General features: G+C 42.7%; 1 protein-coding gene across 2 annotated transcripts; it reads right to left on the minus strand.

Moving 5' to 3' along the window:
• Positions 1-1,110: 1,110 nt before the first annotated feature.
• Positions 1,111-21,562, minus strand: galcb (galactosylceramidase b). 2 transcript variants are annotated; one of them, XM_037747139.1, is made up of 17 exons: positions 21,351-21,562; positions 21,145-21,213; positions 20,994-21,057; positions 17,617-17,730; positions 17,290-17,429; positions 15,742-15,780; positions 14,637-14,767; positions 11,516-11,671; positions 10,914-11,038; positions 9,377-9,504; positions 8,401-8,490; positions 8,231-8,320; positions 8,004-8,148; positions 6,464-6,644; positions 6,155-6,318; positions 4,612-4,688; positions 1,111-1,599 (listed from the first exon to the last, which is right to left on the minus strand). In XM_037747139.1, the coding sequence occupies exons 1-17, from the start codon at positions 21,483-21,485 to the stop codon at positions 1,456-1,458; spliced, it is 1,992 nt and encodes a 663-aa protein (XP_037603067.1). In that variant the 5' UTR covers positions 21,486-21,562; the 3' UTR covers positions 1,111-1,455. The 2 variants fall into 2 exon arrangements, with proteins under 2 accessions (XP_037603067.1, XP_037603068.1); XM_037747140.1 differs by lacking the exon at positions 14,637-14,767 and adding an exon at positions 15,407-15,534 and having other exon boundaries at positions 21,351-21,561.
• Positions 21,563-22,284: the final 722 nt, after the last annotated feature.

The following is a 22,284-nucleotide window of genomic DNA, read 5'->3' on the forward strand; positions in this document are numbered from 1 at the left end:
GGACAAATCCTGTCCTAGTAATAAAGTTAAAGGTCCCATATCACGCTCATTTTCAGGTTCATGCTTGTATTTTGTGTTTCTACTAGAACATGTTTACATGCTGTAATGTTCAAAAGACCTTTATTGTCCTCGTACTGTCTGCCTGAATCTACCTGTAGGCTATTCACCTTCTGTCTGAAACGCTCCCTTTTAGTGCATTTCAATGGAATTGAAACGTAATGCGTTGCTATGCAACACTTTGGGTCCATGTTTACTTCCTGTCAGTTGATGTTATTTGCATACACTGCAACGGGAAATAAACTGGGACACATTTAGAATGTTTACGTTTAAAACCACGTAACGGTCTAAATATTGTATATTTGTGACAACAAATGGACAGAAATCCTAACAGCTTGTTTCAAACGCAGAATTTCTGGATACAGCTGTGTGTATTTCAACCGTATATTGAGCGTTTTGATAGTTTAACAGTATTTATAAAGCACTTAAACCTGCTTTATAATATAAAAGACATGAAAATCTCACTTTTTACAATATGGGACCTTTAAAGAAGTTTCCTTTAACATTTTGCATCGCATATATCCCAAAAAATAAAGACATTGGAGAGATTTAGAATTGCTATTGAATATTCTTGTACTTTCTGTGAATTAGAAGAAGAAACCATATGTCATTTGTTTTATGGATTTATGTAGACCAGAATATTTTGGGTGGATGCTGAACATTTTTTAAGAGGGAAACTGGGCAAACAATTCAATTTCAGGAAAAGGACATTCTTATGTGTTTTGAAGGTAACGAGACAGAAAAAGATATGTTCTTTGTACTCAATCTATCTATAGTGGTTTTGATGCCTAAAATAAAGGGACACCAAATGTATGTATGTATGTGTGTGACGAGTTGGGATGAGAACGTGTTGCAGCTTCAGTCTGTAATACTGAAGGCCTGGATACAGTTTGATATGAGGCAGACTAATCTCACAATAAAATGTTTTGACCCCCCCCTCAGCGTCCTGGGCTCCATCCTTCACTCCAACCATTTCTAGACCAGTGACTGTTGAAGCCAAACCAACCTGCTTCATATGCAGTCATGTTTCAGAGGCAACCAGATGAAACAATACTAATAGATATTTTTTTTATTTTACTTTTTTTTCATTTCAGCCCTTTTAATCATTAAAAAGCAAAAATATAATAAAATCCTTTTATTCCATAAAAAACATGGTGCAAAAATTATTTACAATTATATCAGACAGCAAATGTCAGTGCATTGTTATGTGTCCATGTGTTCTCCATTCTTGTGTAAAATCTTTTAAGTATTTATAGAGAAAAAATCAAAATCAATCAATCAATCAATCAATCAAAAATCACCAAATCAAATCTGCATTCAGCACACTGCAGTGTTAATAAATTAAAACTGATCACAATATTCACATCATAGTGGAATTCTATATAGTAGTCATAGTCATTATTCTGCCACCACAGCAAAGTTATCAAACTGAGCCAGTTCAAATGAGTGTGTCCCTATGGCGGCCCAGCCGTTCTGTGGTGTCAGTACCACGGCGTTCTTCCACAGTGGGTATCCGTTCAGCAGCCCCGACGCATACTGGCCCTACAGGAGAGAGGCATCACAGTGACACGGACCAGGACTACATGCACTTCATCAACTTTATCAGATACTGTATGGCTCTTTATAGACATCCTGATGGTCAGTCACATGCATGATGTGGCTGAAAGGTTCGATTACCTTGTGATTACATTACTATCATTAACACTGCAGGTCCATTCAGTTCCTACAGAGCTGAGCAACCAGCAGAACCTCTACGGAGTCAATCTACAGAGATTAAAGGTCCCGTATCGTGCTCATTTTTCAGGTTCATACTTGAATTATGTGTTTCTACTAGAACATGTTTACATGCTTTAATGTTAAAAAAAATATATTTTCCTCGTACTGTCTGCCTGAATATACCTGTATTTACCCTCTGTCTGAAACACTCCGTTTTAGTGCATTTCAATGGAATTGAAACGGAATTGTGTTGCTAGGCAACAGTTTGGTACACTCCGGGTAGGGAATGAGTCCTTACCCCAAGTGAAGGAGTTTAAGTATCTCGGGGTCTTGTTCGCGAGTGAGGGGACAATGGAACGTGAGATTGGTCGGAGAATCGGAGCAGCAGGGGCGGTATTGCATTCGCTTTACCGCACCGTTGTGACGAAAAGAGAGCTGAGCCAGAAGGCAAAGCTCTCGATCTACCGTTCAATCTTCGTTCCTACTCTCACCTATGGTCATGAGGGTTGGGTCATGACCGAAAGAACGAGGTCGCGGGTGCAAGCGGCCGAAATGGGTTTCCTCAGGAGGGTGGCTGGCGTCTCCCTTAGAGATAGGGTAAGAAGCTCAGTCATCCGTGAGGGACTCGGAGTAGAGTCCTTGCTCCTTTGCGTCGAAAGGAGCCAGTTGAGGTGGTTCGGGCATCTAGCACGGATGCCTCCTGGGCGCCTCCCTTGGGAGGTGTTCCAGGCACGACCAGCTGGGAGGAGACCACGGGGAAGACCCAGGACTAGGTGGAGAGATTATATCTCTACTCTGGCCTGGGAACGCCTCGGGATCCCCCAGTCAGAGCTGGTTAATGTGGCCCGGGAAAGGGAAGTTTGGGGTCCCCTGCTGGAGCTGTTGCCCCCGCGACCCGATCCCGGATAAGCGGTTGAAGATGGATGGATGGATGGCAACAGTTTGGGTCCATGTTAACTTCCTGTCAGCTGATGTTATTTACATCCACTGCAACAGGAAATAAACTGGGACACATTTAGAATGTTTATGTTTAAAACCGTGTAATGGTCTAAATATTGCATATTTGTGACATCACAAATGGACAGAAATCCTAACAGCTTGTTTCAAACGCAGAATCACAAGTAGACAGCTTTAAGTACGTCTGTTCACACCTGGCATTAGAATGCGTCTCCACATGCGTCTTGATTGACCACTTGTGATCGTATCTCTACTTCCCAGCTCTATATGCAAATAAACACATAGTAAACACATGGCTACTAAAGCAGCCGTTGTGACGTAATATTACATGAATGTCAGTTGTAATATCCTACATATTCGTGAATTTGGGTATATTTTATTAACATCAAAATAAAAGGTTATTGTACTGGTGGTCCCTGGGGACCTCCGTGCCGCCAACACAGTCGCCTTTACAGGGTAACAGGGAGGGGTACAGAGCTTCTGAGCCGGGGATGAGAGCGAGCGGGCGAGCGGGCGAGCGGGTGTCAGCTCGCTGCAAAGCAGCGGAACAAAAACACCGACCCATTTCTGACTAGGGATGCTAATTTTGAAAACATTTCTCAACAGATAACCGACCCTCGTTAACCGATTATTAAACGCTAACCAACACGATTTGTGCGTACCAGCTGCAGTGTATGAGCACAACAGACAACTGAGTCTCCAGTTCACCGTCCGGGAGCGTTAACTTATCAGCTACGATGCTGCGTGTAGTGTCACGGACATGCAGCCACTTTCCCAGTAAAAGTCTCCATCGCACATTTAGTTTAGTTTAGCAGGTTGTCAGCTGTGTGTCTGCCCGGATTAACGATAGCGATTGTCCAAGAAACAGTGTGTGTGTTTGTGCTACGTTAGCATCTTTAGCTCTGCTGGTAGCTTCATGCTCACCGTTGTTACACACGTACAGTCTGTCAGCGCTGCGTAACTTCAGTGAGTTTCCGACAGACCGTGTGTGTGTTGTCGGTGGCGTTCTAGCTGTGACTGTAGGTGTAGCAGTGTGTGTACACTTTATTTGTCGGTGAATAAATGCTACGAGGCTACAACTCCTCCGCTCAAGCGAGTAATAGACGGGAGCCAACTTCCTCTATCTGTAACGCCGGCTCAGACTCTCTTAAGTTGGGCTCTTAAGGTGGACCAGCTTTTCTCCTTAAACTGACGAGTTTTTCTCAGCTTTTTAATTAGTTATTAACATTTCTTTGAACCGTTTCAACCAATAGTGTTAATCGGTTAAGATGCTTAATGTTGGTTAACGGCTAAACCGTTAATTATTAACATTCCTATTTCCGACAGTATGATAATAATGCACTTCCTGTGCCAAGTCTGATAAATAAGATATATTTTAATAAAATACAGTTGTACTGAAAGGATACAGTAGAGCACAGAGGCCGTTTCCATGCTGACAAGCCCTCGCGTCTGCCTGTTTATGTACATGAGGAGCGCACAGACCCCATGGATCCCAGCGGGACGTCAGATGAGTAGGTGGTCCAGGATGCATACGTGTACACACTGCTAAAAGAATGTGGCCCGGACCACCTCTGAATGTGGTCTGACCGATCGGATCTCAATGTGCGTTCTCGAGTGCGTTCACACCTGTACTTAAAACTGTCCACTTGTGATCCGATCACCGGGGCACATGTTAATACCGGTTCTGAACAGGGCCATAGTCCTCATGAGCACTCATTGGACTTCTAAGTATTTGGATTCAGTCGAGCTGCTATTCTGGTCTTCAAGACCACAGTAATCATTATGTCAAGTTGTCAGAAGCCCAAGGTTTGAATAGGACACATGATGGAGTGTCAGTACAAAACCTCTCCAGACATTAAGAAACCTTAAGTGTCCACTTACTTCCACAGTGAGTGATAAGGTGTGCCAACCATACGCCCGGGTACCAGACTGTCCCTCTGCAAGTACAGTCTGTCCAGCTGTTGACAAAAGAAGAGAACAAAACAGTCTAACGCACATTGATAAGAGGTGCAGCAATGACACCTGTTCCATCATGTTCTTTGGTCTGTCTGTACAACATCTTCAAAAATATGTTTGTTTAAAACGGTTACTTCTTTTATTTCCATTTCCTTTAAAAGGACAAGTCTGGTGATGCTCTGTACGTTTCGTATTGTCAACAAATTCCACGAAAAGACCAAAACCAACAATGAAAAACACCAGTGGAAATCTGCTATCACTCCAGCAGTGATTGACAGGCATTTTAAAGTAAAGGACAGACACTAGACAACAATGCTATAAAAGGAGAAGTCTGCTGATGTTCTAGAGTTGAAATGAAATAGCGATGAACCGATACCGATACCAGTATCGGATATCGGGTCCCGATACTGTGCTCATGTACTCGTACTCGCAAAACGGCATATAACTGATACCACTTTACGGCAGCATGACGTTAACCTCTGGTCACTTTCTTTTGGGTCCTATCGCACGCGCTCACGCTCCACCTCCTCGGTGATGCGCCCGACCCCGTGGGGCCGGGATCCCACCTCAGCCGGCGTGCTCACTTTCATTGCGCCACAGGATTTTGCTTGCACCTTCTGACTCGCGCGTGCGTTACACCCCTTTGGTCCGTGTTTCAAGACGGGTCGGGTGGGTTGCAGACATCGCCGCAGACCCCTGGCGCCTTTTACGTGGGCCGAGCCCCGCCCTGGGGGCACGCCGCAGTTGGGACTCACTAAGGACAGTCCGCCCCGGTAACACTTTGTCCACGGCCCCGGGAAGCACCTTCGCTCCGAGCCTTTCCAAGCCGACCTAGAGCCGGTGGCAGTGCACCGCCTCGTATGCGGGACTCCCCAGCCTGCCGTGTGTTGCTCACACCCTCCAGTTGGCTGTTAACGAGGGTCTTTTGGCACAGAGAAGTACTCGTATCGGTACTCGGTATCGGCGAGTACCCAAATGTAAGTACTTTTACTCGGTCTGAAAAAAGTGGTATTGGTGCATCCCTAAATGAAAGGTCCAAAAGTAACAATTATTGCCTGATATATCTTCTTCCTGTTATTTAGACTCAATCCCACATACACGTCCTGCAGCCACAAATACTCACTAGAGCACCAAATGTGGATTCATACGCCGCTGAGAATAGTACCCAACAAATGCACTATTTCCTCCCGTCTGAGTCACATTTGCTAAAAAATGCAGTGACCGGCTGTTTTAGGAATTTGCTGAGGCTTTTTAAACATGAAACTATATAAAGATTCAAGTCTTCAGTAAGAACCAGTGGGCTCAGAGCTGAGAGCCACAGACAGGAAGTCAGAAAGTATTGACAGACCGACTTAACACATGGTTGGTTTTGGTCTTTTCCAAAAATCTAATATTTCCACTGAGATATGTCTTCATTTTTGATCCCCATAATAAAATGTGTAGGGAAGCAGAGGGTGATGCTACTGACCGAGATCATTGGTAACTTTGTATGTGCCATCTGCATACACCCAGAAGAAGACTCCTTTAGCGCTGCGGGTTGACTGGCCTCCTTTATCCACCCTGGCTGCTATGAACACACCACCGGTCTTAACGCTCTCCATGAAGACATCGCATGACACCGTCAGGTTCTGCCTGTAACAGGACACTGTGTTGTTATGTTGGATAGAAATCTGGCCCGCTCCTGGATTTTAAGACAGTTCAGTTAGCGTGTGGATTAGCCGAGGTATGTTCTCACAAAATGAACACTATGTGGTACTTTAAGGTACCATCACCTCACCACTGATAGTCTCCTATGACGCTGATGGTCTGGTCAGCATCAGCCACCCATGTGACGGGTCTCTGAGTCACAACCTGTCGTAAGGTGAAGACATGAGGTCCGGGGTCAGTCATGTTGATGTAGTACTCAAACACCCCCGTCTGGTCAGCAAAGTGTGGAGCCTCTGAGAAGGGAGGGTTTCCTGCAGGACGTGGTGTACAGGGATACAGAGATGGAGACTATTGAGAAGATGTGAGGACAGAGTACATGGGGAAACACACACTAAAGTTATTTTGAGAAAGCTCATAGTTTCAACTATAACTTAACATGTAATGACTTTTCACAAATAAATCCTTTTCTGAATTAAACTTTGCATCATGAGTTTTATTCTTCCTTTGTTAATACCATTTTTTCCAAAAGGATTCACTTCTCTGGTTTCACTCCAAGAAAGTGTCACCTATTGTACTTAAAGGTGCAGTGTGTAGGATCTGGCGGCATCCAGCAGCAGGGTTGCAGATTGCAACCAACTGAAGCTTCTCCCGTGTGTCAAGCATGTAGGAGAACTACGGTGGCCGACGTGAAAACTAAGGCTGTGAAAGTTAACACCATAATAACATGTTGACGCAAATTTGTTTTCACGCGACTAATTTATTTTTAATTAACACAACCTGTGGTTTTTAGGTTGTAGTGGGCTCAAAGCTAGAGTGAAGATACTGGCATCATATGAAACAAAAAAACCTAAAGAATCCATCGGTACCAACCATGTCATAGTAGCTTGTCAGAAAGGAGGTTAAATAACGCTCCAAACTTGTGCTAAATTTTGTCGAGGAAAATCTGTCATGGCCATTTTCAAAGGGGTCCCTTGACCTCTGACCTCCAGATATGTGAATGTAAATGGGTTCTATGGGTACCCACGAGTCTCCCCTTTACAGACATGTCCACTTTATGACAATCACATGCAGTTTGGGGCAAGTCATAGTCAAGTCAGCACACTGACACACTGACAGCTGTTGTTGCCTGTTGGCATGTTATGATTGGATCATATTGTTTTATGCTAAATGCAGTACCTGTGAGGGTTTCTAGACAATATCTGTCATTGTTTTGTGTTGATAATTGATTTACAGTAATAAATATATACATACATTTGCATAAAGCAGCATATCTGTCCACTCCCATGTTGATAAGAGGATTAAATACTTGATAAATCTCCCTTTAAGGTTAATTTTGAACAGATAAAAAAATGTGTGATTAATCGCGATTAAATACTTTAATCGATTGACAGCCCTAATTGCAACCGACTGAAACTTCTCCCGTGTGCCAAGTGTGTAGGAGAACTACGGCGGCCGACGCTAAAAACGTGAATGTCCCTCTCTAGAGCCGGTGTTTGGTTTGTCCGTTCTTGGCTACTGTAGAAACATGGCGGCCAGCTCCGTGAAGAGGACCCTCTACATATGTAGATATAAACGGCTCATTCCAATAGATCCCCCTAAATGCTACACACTGGTCCTTTAACTTAGGCTGAGCCAACATAATTTGGGTTGTGTGTATAAGCCGTACTTACGAACATCAAAGTTGTCCTTGTAGGCTTTAGGGAAGGGAGCAGAGGGGGATGGAGCAGGGTAACTGCCTTTCTGTCCTGTTGTAATTGTGGTTAATGTGTAAACCTCATCTTCAGCCAGGTGTAGGGTGAATGATCCATCTAAAAGCTGAAATCATCATAAACATGTAAAAAAGTTGCTTGGTGCCAACATTTCCTGTAGGAAGAATCGTTGCAAGCTGCTCTTTTACCTTCAGTGGAGTTAGTTTCTCAAAGAAAGAGGGCTTCTTGGTTTTAATGTTAAACTGGGACCGCCACAACTGGAGCTTCTTAATGGAGGCCTAGGAAAAAAAAAATAAAGCTAGAATAAGACAAAGGAATCATTTTAAACAGTGTGATGAAGACCCTCAGAGGAACTTACAAAGGATCCCTTCAGCTGGAATGTTGCATTCTGGGATGTCACGTTGAAGGGAAGGAGTGGAGGTCTTATGCAGACTGAATGATTGTGAGTCTGTAAAGGTAAATGGGGAAGAAAACATTCATGTATGTCAAGAGGAGTTTTAGTCTAACCGTATTGTTAGCATATACAACAAAAAGCATACAAGAGGCTCCACAACAGCTTCAAGCTGGAGCTGTGTTGTTTTAATATTCTATACGGCTACACCCTTAAAGCTGAAGGAGGAGAGATTGGAGCAAATATGATTAAAAAACAGTTATTTTTATAAAACGGTTGCTATATCGTGACAGTAGTGCATGAGATAGGTAACCAGAAACAAATCATGTGCCTCTGTGTCCTCCGGTGCTCCTAACGGCATCTGCAAAATTTCACAGACCGGAGGAAAACAAGCAGTAAGAGCTGATCTGAGGTCTGCTGTCTGAACTCCGACCAAACGGTCAAACTAGGCAGCGCTGATCAAATATGAATCAATATTCTGTTACATTAATGCCTATTTCTCTCCTCAGATGTTCTCAGAATCATCTTGTAATGCACGGTTTAGCTGTAAAATGAGAAGAATATGAACCAGCAGCCATGTTGATATCTCTTGAAGGAACGGCAAGTACCGGTCACATGACCAGAGCAGCCGATAGGAACGCTCTCTCAATGAAATGACCTGTGATTGGTCAAAGTCTCCCGTCACGGGCTAGATGTTCTAAAGCCTGAAAACAGAGCCATGAGGAGGAGCAGAAGTCTAGTTTTCTCTCAGAACACTTGAATTACAATATGCTGAAAGGTTATTATGGAATTTTTGCCCAATGATGCCAAAAAATGTTCTGCCTACTGAAGCTTTAACAACCTTACAAGATCATTTTTAAATTATTATTACAAATCACAGAACCAGAAGATAAAGACATCGGAAGCAAAGAAGTCAAAATTAAAATAGGTCAGCCTGACTTGCCATGGTTTCTATGACAACCGTGAGGTTTCCTTTCCCGTCAGTCAGGGCTACGTAACTTCCACCTTGTGCCAGATGTCCAACAGTTTGCAGGTAGGTCCATCCTGGCTGGGTGAACTGAGTGGTGTGAGCTATGAGGGAAAGAATACCATGCAAAATTAGAACATTTATCTATTAAACCGTTTCACATAAAGAGTTTAAAACTAGAACTACAGCCTCGCTGTTGTATGCCTCCACCAACAAGTCAAGTTGTAGTTTACATCCATGTCTGTTGAAAATATCATCACTTCATCATTTCATCCTATTATTTTGGAATAATTAGCATATGAATTCTAGAGTTATGGCCAAAAAATGTTTTTTGTGAGCTCCCAGTGACCTGATCAGTTCATCCTTGAGTCAAAGTGGACGTTTGTGCCAAATTTGAAGGAATTCCCTCAACGCGTTCCTGAGATATCACGTTCACGAGAATGGAAGAACAACCCGAAAACATAACGCCTTCGACCACGGCTGTCGCCAGTGTGGAGGCATAAAAAACAACACATGTTCAACATTTTGAACATGAGTAGTCGGAGATGCTCTATAACTGTCCACTATCAAACTTAATCACACATGAACATGACAAAATAATCTAAACTAAAGAGTTACACTTTTCTTGTCACTTCTTTATAGGGTTCAATTTAATGAGCCAGACTAACTTTTTATATTGATTGCACTGGTGCGCCTATCTTTGTCATTTGGGTGCCTTTTGGCGCTACAATAATACATTTCAGGCGTTACCTCTATTGTCAGTTCCCATGCATGTTGGTCATTTCTTAACACATTATGTAAATGATTGTTAACAGGAATAAAGGTGCAGATAAATATGTTTTAACTCAGATGAGGCCATCTCCGCTGAAGACGCTGGGTTAGAAGGGGGCTGGAAGTAGGGGTCCCATGGCCAATGGGACTCATAGCCCCCCAACCCCCCCTCCCCCCACACACACTTTATGCCCCTGTCCCACATTACGAACGAGAGTAGATGAAGAATTCGACTTGTAAAACGGCAAGCGCAAGCTTTGATGCTCGCAGTACTACCGTGTGATAATAGCCAAGGCCGGGTTTAAGCGCAATCCACATGTTCACATATGTGAAAAAAAATAGATGTGTTTCACCCTAAAGACAACTCTGAAAGAAAGAGACTGGAGTGGATACAAGAGGACATCTTAGTGGATGAATGGGGTATAATATGTTCAAAGGCAACACACACAAACCATCAACACATGACTAAGATTGATTCAACACAACTGGATAATGACAACGTACATCACCCCTGTAATGTTAAACAAATCTGATCCTAATATCCCTGACCAATGCTATAAGTGTAATATTCATCAAGGTACTTTATATCATTGCTTGTGGGAATGTGAGGATGATCAACGATTTTGGTCTTCTGTGGTACATTATATCTCTCAAATTAGCTCTTCTCCAACACCTTTAAGTCCTGTACAGTGTTTTAAATGTATAAAATCAATAAATATAGGATTAAAAAAAAGTGCTTCACCTGTGATCCAGATTGGAGACTCCACCACATAGTTGCCGCTCCAGGGCTCCTCAGCTGTCATCAGCCCGTCTCTGCCGAATGGCAGATCGTCGTAGTAGCTGGACACCAGGTTCCAGGAGATGGTGCTGGAAAGAGAATCACAGTCATCAACCAGACAGTCGCACACTGGGGCTTAACCCAGGCTGACCCTGCAGAGTTACAGTCACTCCTAACCTCACCAAGATGTCGGATTCTGGATTTTTTGATGATTTTTACACCTTAAAGCCCCGACACACCAACCCGATGGTCGGCTGTCGGACGGTTTGGGGCCGTCGGTGAGCGTCTGTCTGCCTAGTTTTAGCGGTGTGTCCCGCACCGTCGGCTCTAGTCTGCCTGTGTCAGAGTTTTTTTTGGCCGATTCAGCATGTTGAATAAATATATAAAACATTGAACCATTTATTTTTATTCTCTTCCAAAAGTTAAAAATGAATGGATAGATAACTTAAACTAATTACCTGAAAGCAAACATTTCAGGTTAAAGAAATAAATCATTTGAGGACATTCCATAATCTACTTACTTAATACTTAATTTACCACAAAGAACTGCTTGTGTATTTACTTACGCAGTCATGAGTCCGTTGACGTAGTTCTGGTTGAGGATGCGAGCCCAGCAGCCTCCTCCCACCTCGTCGTTGAACGTGCTGTAGTCCTCAGACGACCACAGCTTCTTCTGGGTCTTCAGGGCCTCCTTCACTGTGGTGGTGCCGGGGTAGTGGGCCCTGGATGTCACACACACACACACACACACACACACATGACACACAAGGTCAGGGTCAGTACAAGAAGGTCTGACATGTGGCTGTCAAATATTGCTAACGGAAGATCTGAGCTCACACACAAGCACACACAGACACAAGCACACACACACACACACAAGCACACACAAGAAATGACTAGAAATGTGCCATACCAATACAGTCCATTTACCATTTCCTACTCTGCTAAGCTAGTTAGCTTTAGCAGGAAATACGGAAATACTCAGATGTCAGTTCATCCAAATGGATATTTTTACAGATAACACCTGGGGAAAATCATTAAGTCAGTTTAGCTTTAGCAAAGGCTAGCCATCGCTACCTCAACAGCCAGCTTCACATTAATACATCTCCCTGGCTTTAGCTGCCTGTTCCTCTGTGACAGAGAGCAGTACACATGACTGCTGCTAATAGATTTAGTTTTTAATAATTTAATGGCAAGGCTTTTTTTTTTTTTTTAAAGTCTAAACTCAACTCTTACCAGATATGTAGTTACAAGGGAGCGTTGGTAGATAAACCAACCAACAAAGAATAATACATGCTATATAAAGTAGGATTCAAATTCATATTCCATAAAACATCTGGCACTCAAAGTTCATGTTTCAAACTGTTGAATTTCAAAGTTTATACTCGTAAATTACAGCCTGTAACACAGAGGGAAAAACAACTTCTCACTGCTGAAGGCAACACACTGTTTGAGTTAACACCTCAGTGACCAGGCACATACTGTACTGCACATGTAATCAGATGGTTTAAATTAGGGCTGTCAATCGATTCCAATATTTAATCGCGATTGATCGCATGATTGTCCGTAGTTAATCAAGATTAATCGCACATTTTTTATCTGTTCAAAATGTACCTTAAAAGGGACTCCATGTAAGAATCATAAATGTCTTGTTAACAGCGAAACCCGTGGCCGTTAAGTCAACGAAAGTCAGCGTCATGTTGCTCGCGCTTGTGCTCGCTCTACATAAACATGAACAAGCATTGCTCAAAACAGTGAGGCGACACACGTCAGCTAAAACCACAATATCACTCTATATTTCAGCTGCTTGGCAGTAATGTTAGCTGACCAGACGAAGGTCTCTCCATGAATCAATGCTGATCCTAGTGTTGGCTTTTCCTGCTTCAGCCTCCCGACCGCGGCCGGAGGGAACAGGGGAGACGCCAGAGTTTTGGTCGGAGACGATAACGTTTCTCTCTGCGGAGCCCCGTCACTTCACAAGACACGGGAAACCTCTGTTGGTCTGGAGGAGCTGCAGCAGTTATTTCTGCACAAACGTCCACTGAACATTCACTAGATATTCTAAGAGCTAAACCATCTCTTCTGCAGTGTGGAGTGTGCGCGCATGCACGTGAGAGGTGGAGCGAGAACGAGCACGGTGTGTGAGTGAAGGCAAGCAGGCAGAGGAGCAGAGTACAGCAGAGACTCCGGTCCTGGAGACCAAAGCTACGGTCTCCCTCGCGTCTTCTGGCAGCGGTCGGGGGGCCGAAGCAGGAAGAGTTGACACTATTTTGCAAGATGGGCTTCACTAGATAGAACTTTAAGGTTTTGGTGCTTCTGTGTAGTTTGTGTTGGAGTCTGAGTCTGAACAGCGTAGCCACACGCGAGTGCGCATGGGACACCGACCCACAATGATTTATACGTGTAGGAAGTTACAAACAGTCACTTAAAGGGAGATTTGTCAAGTCTTTAATACTCTTATCAACATAGGAAGGGGAAAATGTTCTGCTTTATGCAAATATATGTTTATATTTATTATTGGAAATCAATTAACAACACAAAACAAAGACAGATATTGTCCAGAAACCCTCACAGGTACTGCATTTAGCATAAAACAATATGCTCCAATCATAACATGTCAAACTGCAGCCCAACAGACAACAACAGCTGTCAGTGTGTCAGTGTGTTGACTTGACTATGACTTGCCCCAAACTGCATGTGATTATCATAAAGTGGGCATGTCTGTAAAGGGGAGACTCGTGGGTACCCATAGAACCCATTTACATTCACATATCTGGAGGTCAAAGGTCAAAGTCAGTTTTTCCTCACAAAATTTAGCATGAGTTTGGAGCGTTATTTAACCTCCTTCTCGACAAGCTAGTATGACATGTTTGGTACCGATGGTTTTCTTGGGTTTTCTAGTTTCATATGATGCCCTCTTCACTCTAGCTTTAAAACTGAGCCCGCTTAAACTTCCAAAAGATCGAATAGCGGCCGCGCCCAATGGCGGCCCATCGGATTTTTAAGAGGTTAATTAAAAATTGCAAGTTAAAGAAATGATTAGTGTTAAAACTAATTTGAGTTAACGTGTTGCTATCGCATTAACTTTGACAGCCCTAAGAGAAATCCAGACTTTTTGACCAACATGCATCTGTGGCCCAGAGTATCAAAATGTACTGAAAGTTTGATTTAGCCAAGTGCATCTTTTGTTAAATTTAGTCGGCTGTCTCTTAACATAAATAAGCATTTATGATCAGGATCCCTTAAATGTGGTTACTAAAGAATCCTGATCCAGATAGTGAGCAGGACATTTATACAGGTGGAAAATAAACTTGTCTCTCTCAGTTGGACAAACTATGTAATGGAGACAGTGTTTCTACACCATCTCAAACATATTTGTGATATTTTGGTACCGATATAATGGCTTGACTTGGCTTAAAAACACTGTACAAAGATGCTCATGCACATGCACACAAAACAGAAATGGTTGTGACCACAGGCATAATATTATTGTTAGTACTGTATATACCATACCATGCAGGTAAAGACGATATTCTCAACCCCTTTAAAGATGAGCACAGATTCAGCACTTGCATGTATCACATTTTAATAGCTGAGTATTTTCATCAAGTTAGAGACAGACTCTCACAACAAGCTGCAGTTACGCCAAACAGGCAGCGTAAGCTGTGCGTGCGAACGTCATCCTACCCTATCACGTCTACGGCTCTGCTGAGCTCGGGATCTAGCAGCAGAGACAGGGTAATGGGCTCCCACAGGTTGTCACTGGCTATGATCCTGACACTCTCCAGACCACTCTTATCCAGAGTGTACCGCAGCAGCTGGTACAGCCAGTGACGGGCACACAGGAAGACAGAGAGCAGAGGAAGACACAGGCTTTACACAGGGGTGCAAACCATGGATGTATTAAGAGAACTTTATACAGCGTTGGAGGCGGGGCCCCGGTCATTCCTATGAGAGATGCTCAGTGGCCGCATGAAGCCTAAATGGCTCGACTTCCGTCTGGAAGTTTCAATGCATCACAATGTTTAGTGGTAAAAAATGGCATGCTTCATAGGAAAACGCATTCCCGTGCACAAGGGTGTACTATACAGGAGCATGCACATCAAGCTGCTGCAGCTTATCAAGTCAGTCTATGATTGAACTGTCTCTTTAATCTTCAAGTCAAACAGAAAAACAGCCACAAACATTCAGCTTTGATCCGGCACGGCAGATAGATTTATAGAGAAGAAGAAGAAGAAGAAATGATCGGATGAAGGATGTTCAGTTGGACGTTCCACCACCTGTGCATCACGTGTTTAGTCAATCAGTTGTCAGGGACTCAGTGAACTCAGCACATGGTTGAAACCCCACTCCTTTCCATTGTAAATGCACTGCCATTGGGTCAAATGAGTAATTATGCAGTAAGAAATGTTATATGGTTCCATCTCTGAGTGTGACATCAAGCCAACTGTACTCACCCAATGGCCTCAACAGACTCATTAAGGTACGGGTCAACGATCATAGCTTTGGCGATGCTCCAATCGCCGTCTGCTGCGATGATGCCGACACCAGTTAGACCGACTTTATCCAGCGTGTTCCGGAGCACCTTGACAACAAAGACATGCTCTCAGAGGAACTCGGCTAAAACTGGACATCATCTCAACTACTGAGAGTCAAACTGCACTTCTACACGTGGGACACGACTCAATGTTGGTGGCTGTTTTTCTCCTTTCATTTACAGTTTGAGCTAAGCTTACCCATAATGCACATCAAATCAATAGCAGGACATTGAGAGAAAGGAGGTCAGGATTACCTTGATGTACTTGCTGTCGTAGTTTCGTTCGTTCCAAATCTAAACAGATGAAAAGTAAATTTTAGTTGCACGGCAAACCTGGAATCTGCTGCTGAAACAACTCCCTCAAGTATCACATGCTTGTTCATGCAAAAAGGGTGACATGTGACTGAACTTTGTTAGAGTTGCATTATGCAACAGCATCGACACTTACCTGGAATATTGTCACCAAGTTGGTTGTAATTAGGGGTGGGCGATACATCGAATATAGTCGATGTATCGCGGCTTGTCCCACGCGCGGTGTATAAAATGACTATATCGCGAACATTGACTACAAATTGTCATGTAATGATTTTAAGCCACCCCCCCCAGCATGAGACTTGCTTTGGCATTTCCTTCTCTCCCTCCGGCTCCCTCTCACATACGTCACAGACTCCGCGCCCGTCCAGACCTCTCTGCTGGGTGAATGTGTGTGACGTATGCGACCGGCGTGTTTTGGTCTGGAGGGAAGCAGCAAAGAGAGAAGGAGCGAAAGACACGACCAAAGCAACCAGAGCCAGCCCAGAAGCAAATGACTCTGGCTTCCTCGCTTTCCAAAGCAGTCCCATACGACAAAAAAAGTGCAAAATGGGAAGAAATCACGGACGCTGTAAACAACTACATCGCAACGCCGGTTAGCGTAGTTGAAAAGCCCGGATTCAAAAGACTCATTAAGACACTTGATTCAAAATTTGAACTGCCTGGTCTACATCTCAGTGAGAGAAAAGTTGTCCAACCAGCTAACAAAGGTGACCCACTTCTCCACAACTACCGATCTTAACGTCCAGCTGAACGTGTGAGCCATACCTGGCTGAGTATCACTGTACATTACATCCACAACTGGGAGTTGAAGAGTAATTGCCTTCAAACAAGCCCGTTCTTCCCGTTTGATCACACGGGCGAAATAATCGCGCAAGGTTCAAAGGATGCTCTCATGTCATCTCACGATTGGTGAGTCTTTCCATACTAGTGGGAAAATAATAATTTTTATTATCAGCAATGTTATAACAGCTAACTGGTAAACATAACAATAAGTTACTTTACACTTGTTGTAATTAAAGGTTATTCCAGTTTATTTCACCTTGTGTTGTATTTCATAGTTCTGTCATTCAATTCAACCTGTCTGATCATGTGACTGCTCGTGGTGGGCCCCGTGTTTCTGGATCTTAGCTATTAACTTAATGAGTACAATGTTATTACTTATACTGTCGGAATATTGGTCGAATTTATCCAACACAACACAACAGCGTTATAATAAGCGAAGTAGACTTCTACTGTTAAAGATAAACAAATCAACGGGTTTAGAAAGTAAGATTTACTGACCTCTACCATGATATAAAAGGTTGCTGCATGTAGTTACTTTTGACTGCATTTAAATTGCATGAAGCTCATACAACTCACCACACAACCTAGCTGCGTGTATATGGGCAGTTGTTGGAAGGTTTGGGCAGATGTGATATGAAAGGCAGTTCTACTCCGCACAGCATGGTGCTTGAACAGGAATGAGATTCAAAGTAAATGAGTACACACCCCGACATACTGAATGTCCAGGTCATGGTACTGCTTAGCACCCAGGATCCAGTTCACCACGTATGCTGCAGTGATGTCTGGGAAGTCATAGGGCCAGTTCTTACCGTGGCCCACCCAACCAGGAAACGCCCAGGGCAAACCTGGAACGACACACCAGTTAAGACCACATTTCCTACTGCAAGTGTTAGGCTCGCTTAGGTTGTAAAAAAGGCATTAAAAAGCCTGTATGGTACATCCAACCAGGTGCTCTTGATATCATTTACAGACATAATGAAGTCATATTTTGATCGTTAACTGATGTCAGTTTTAACAGCTGTACGTTCTTACTGATCAGTGTGATATTTGGGTTCCTCTTCTTGGCCTCTTTCATCAGCCACCACTCGTACCCTCGGAAGTAGTTCTCGTCATTCTCGTAGTGCATGTGTGACGGCTCCGTTCCATCTTGAAAAAGATAAGAAGTCCAATGTAACGCCAAAACCATGAGATAGCATAACGCTAAATGAACTTCATTATGTTATCTGTGGATCCGAGGTTTCTATAGAGTTCATCCATGGCCCTGATTCAAAACACTTTGTCTACTCTCTCTACAGGAATATCAAAACAGTCACGATATACTAGATGTCATATACTAGATGACATCTAAGGACGCACTGATTGTGAAATTCTGGGCTGATATCGATGTTTAAAATAACAATTTGGCCGATACAGATGTTTTAGTTGTTTATTTTGTTTTTTACTGTTATTTATTCCCCTTTTTGTGCAGGGAAGACCTCTTCATTATAAAAGAATAATAACTGAGCTGTTTTACAGTCATTCATCATTACACTGTCTTTGAATGAGCACAAATTCAATCATACACATTTATGAAACAATCTTTAATATAACCTTTTTTCACATGAAAAAGATTTTTTTTTTTTTTTTTTAAATAACTGCTTCAAAAGTCTTTTCAGCTGCTATACATCTACCTACTCAATGAGAAGAATGTTTCAGTACCTACACAGCCCAACTAAACTATTTGTTTTGTGAAACATAAATTAAATGTAAAGGTGATTAGAAACATAAGCAGTGTTTCTCACAAATAGATATATCTTATTAAGTAAATTTGGTGAACCATTTTAGCATTTTTCATTTACATTTGCGGACTGCTGCACGGCATGGATGACGTTCCCACTGTAACATACTCGATGCTGCGTCAGCCCTCGTTGGACTGACGGGCTTCTAGTGACACATTACGCTCACACCAGGTTCATTCATCCTGACCGCAGTGAGTGGTATTATGAATCTTGTAAGACATTCGTTTACCACTTAATTTTTCGTGGAACATAACGTCAGTGTAATACCTCCACATTGCCGACTTTTACTTTCACTTTTATTTGTAAACAAACCACAAGTGCACATGGCGCCCGTCAGCATGCCAGAGTCGTATCCATCCTGGCTTCACTAACCCTAACAAACGAGGTCCCGCTAAGCGGTCCTACAACGCTGGTTATCAACTCGGTAAATCAACCCAGGGTTTCTCAGTCTGGCTATGAGCGCGTTCACATGAAGGGGGCGGGGTTTGCAGCATCTTACCAATCACAGACATGGACAAGTCTACTGTCAGCAGAGCGGCACATTTTACAAAGGAAGATTGAACTATAATATTAAACAAATACGAAGAAGTTAAACATATAATCAGACTAAAAGCAACACAGTTTAAACTGAAAAATACAGGAAGGACAGCTAGCGAAAAATCGCAGACTGTGTGAATGTGTAAATTAACTGACCTATAATATCACTGCCCCATCTAGAGCATGGGTAGATCTGATTATAATTACATGTGTGTATTCCTTTACGTTAATGTGTTGCTTACATGTGTTCTTACAGAATCGAAGATACTTTATTTCATCCCTTTAGGGAAATTGTGGCCTTAGCCCTATTCTTTTAGCTGCAACCCTGGCAGTGTGAAACAGACTTGGGAGCAGAAATAAATAAAACTAGAAGTGCACTCAGAGAAGGTAGACCTCCGCTAAGGCAGGTTTCATGTAGGTCGCTGCCTTGGCTGAGATAAAAATAGGCTCGTTGGAGATGAGCCAGGCCGGCGCAGAATTGATCACCGGCGATCGCCGCGCAATGCATGCCGGTTAGATTTGTGTCCGACTTGATGCCGACTCGCTCTGACGTCATGCACATGTGGGCACCGATAACCTCACGAGTTTGAGGCGGCCGCAGTTTTCAGAGCCAGGCGCCGCAGTTGCTCTCCACCGACTGCAAGACCCAGGGCATGATGAGAAACACCTGGCTCACGCCTGATCAAAGAGCTGATTGGCTCTTAGTTTGGACAGCAAACAGCACGTGTTGTAGAAAGTCACAACTTTCTGTGTAATTGTAATATTTAACCCTAGATTCTAGGCTATTAGTCTCATGTTGTGCAATGAAGGTTTCATCTGTTAACAAACATATCTTGTGAGGTTGTTGATAATAATTATTATAATAATGAAGGTTATCTATATATAACACTTATCAAAATGAGTGCTCATCACAAAGTTCTTTACAAGGTGGACATAAAATAATAAAGGATAGAATCCAACGTCAGACACACGCACATTTCCACAGATTTACAAAATAAATATAAATAAATCTGAACGTGGTGTGAAAACTTGAAGTGGCCTACTGATCGTATCTAACAGGAAGTCACTTTTTCTGTGACTTCCTGTAAATTCTTTGAAGGCTGCTTGAAACGGCTGGAAAGTGTCCGACTTGACCGCAGCTTTCAGTCACCACCCCCTGCTGCTGCTGCTGCCGCCTGATCTCATCTACTGTACTTTCCAGGCGAGACGCAGTTCATCTCCAACGAGCCTATTGTAACAACTAGGGCTGGTGAAGTTAACGCCATAACACGTTAACGCAAATTCAATTCAACATCCAATATTTCTCCAACGCATAAACACAATGATGACGCCTAGATGGGTCAGTGATATCAGAAGCCTATTCATTCATGCATTCACACAGTCTGCCATTTCTTTGCCAGCGGTGTTTGCTTTTAGTCTGGATTATGACTTTAACTTCCTCATATTTGTGTAATATATATCACTAGATGTTCCACGCACCGAGCTCTTATTGGTCAGTAGGAGGTGCTTTTATACGAGTTGATCTCTTATCTGGAACATGAACCTGCTGCGGAACAGGTTAGGTGTTCAGCAAGTTACCATGGCGATCTATTCCGGTAGGAAAGGAACTGAAAACCGAGGGTTAAACCTACCAAATCCTGCTTTATAGTACAGGCCTCTGGTCCACATAGTACATGTAGATATAATAGACCCGAACGGCATGACATAACCCCGCATTGTTTACATTTCATCACTTTATTATTATTATATTACCATGGTTATATGAATATTTTGTCTTTTGTTTTTTACTTTTGCAATTTTCAACCCATTTTGGAACACAGCAGGTTAATACCACTAAATGTTAGTGCTGACACTACTTAGTCAATCAATCTATTAGTCAAGTCACAGAAAATTAATCAACAGATTTTTAATCATGGTTTAATCGTCAAACTTTCAGCTTCCACCTGCTTAAACGGGAGCTTTGACACTCCTGTAACTTTAAATGAAATACCTTTGGGTGTGGGGCATTTTCTACTATTGTATGGTAATTAATAGGTTGAAATATGAATAAATTAGTCATATTTCCCTGTTGTAGAGTTACTAACTATCACTCACCAGTAGTTTGAGCGTCTCCTCCAATCTCCACCTTCAGGATGTGCAAAGAGGCTCCAAAGTTTGGCTGAAGACAGCAAACACAAGGACAACAGTTGGTTTCTACTGGAGGACTTTACACTGAAGTTTATGAATGACATTTCTCACATCAAACCTTAAACAGGTAGTCTAATATGCGGCTGCGGTGAGGCTCAGCATAGTTGACCAGTAGACGAGACGTCGCCTAAAGGAACCAGGAGATAAGATGTTCCATGAGGAAAACAAGAATGTTAACAGAAATGTTCAGGCAGCTAACTAACGTGACGTCCTCCTGTGAACACTGGGATCATGACGTGACTACCAGGAAGTAAATAAACTCACCCCTCCGCCGCTCAAACCTCCAATTCCATCAAAAGTTCTCCCCAGACCTCCTTTATCGTCCAGGACGTAAGACTGAGAGGAGCAGAGACTCACTGACAAACACAGAACTACAACCAGCACCAGCAGCACCGCCATCTCTCTCACACTGCCGACTGGACGCTGCACGCGGCCGCGCTATGCGCGCTCACGCCTTCTGTACGTCACATGACAGCGCTGCTGAGCAGTCACGTGCTCTTTTTTCTTTCTTTTTTTTTAACTAGTTCACTTTTTTTCTAAATAGATAACAACATGGGTCACGTGCTTTTTTTTTTGTTGTTTCCAAACGACTGCATATATATGTTATGGTATTATTAGTATTATTAGTATATTAGTCTATGATATGTAGGCATACAGCTGTTTTAGATTAATGTTTATATTGATTCAAAAAAACTTCATTTATTACAATATTCACAACTTTATTATTTTAAAATGGTAGAAACGTGGACTATTATTTTAATGTCAGAAGCCTTGATAAGAGTTCTGTGAGTTCTCTGCAGCTCTGCAGGGGATATAACATGGTGTGGCTCACATGTGGCTGATTGCTCATTTGACCACTAGATGACGACATATTTCTTTTTTTCTTTTGTCAGTGACAGGTTGTTGAAAGTTTTAATTTGAGATGTGACACATTGCTCATTTTATGAGGCCAAAAATGGAAGTAAAATTATTAAAATATTGCACTTTTTTAAAGTTTTTTTTCTAAAAGGCTTATTTTACAGTGTATTAAAGGGACTGTTTGTAACTTAATATTTATCATATATTCCTTTGTTTTGTGATGTGAATGGGCTGATTAACTGAATGGACAACAGGTGTGCCTGACTGCGGGCGCGAGAGACGCTGATTTTGAGAGACAAAAGGCAGTCGAAACAGGGGAGTCGAGGTTGGAGCATCTGTT

The sequence above is a fragment of the Sebastes umbrosus genome, chromosome 16 (assembly GCF_015220745.1).
Source record: "Sebastes umbrosus isolate fSebUmb1 chromosome 16, fSebUmb1.pri, whole genome shotgun sequence".
Classification (NCBI taxonomy): Eukaryota; Metazoa; Chordata; class Actinopteri; order Perciformes; family Sebastidae; genus Sebastes; species Sebastes umbrosus.

Bases quoted from the DNA above. Each gene is read 5' to 3' on its own strand.
- galcb (XM_037747139.1), bottom strand. From the start codon at position 21,485: ATGGCGGTGCTGCTGGTGCTGGTTGTAGTTCTGTGTTTGTCAGTGAGT. The intron at 17,430-17,616 runs GTAAGAACGTAC...GTGTCGTTCCAG, and splicing joins CCCAAATATCACACTGATCA to GTTTGCCCTGGGCGTTTCCT. The intron at 8,321-8,400 runs GTAAGTTCCTCT...TTTTTTTCCTAG, and splicing joins TCCAGCTGAAGGGATCCTTT to GCCTCCATTAAGAAGCTCCA.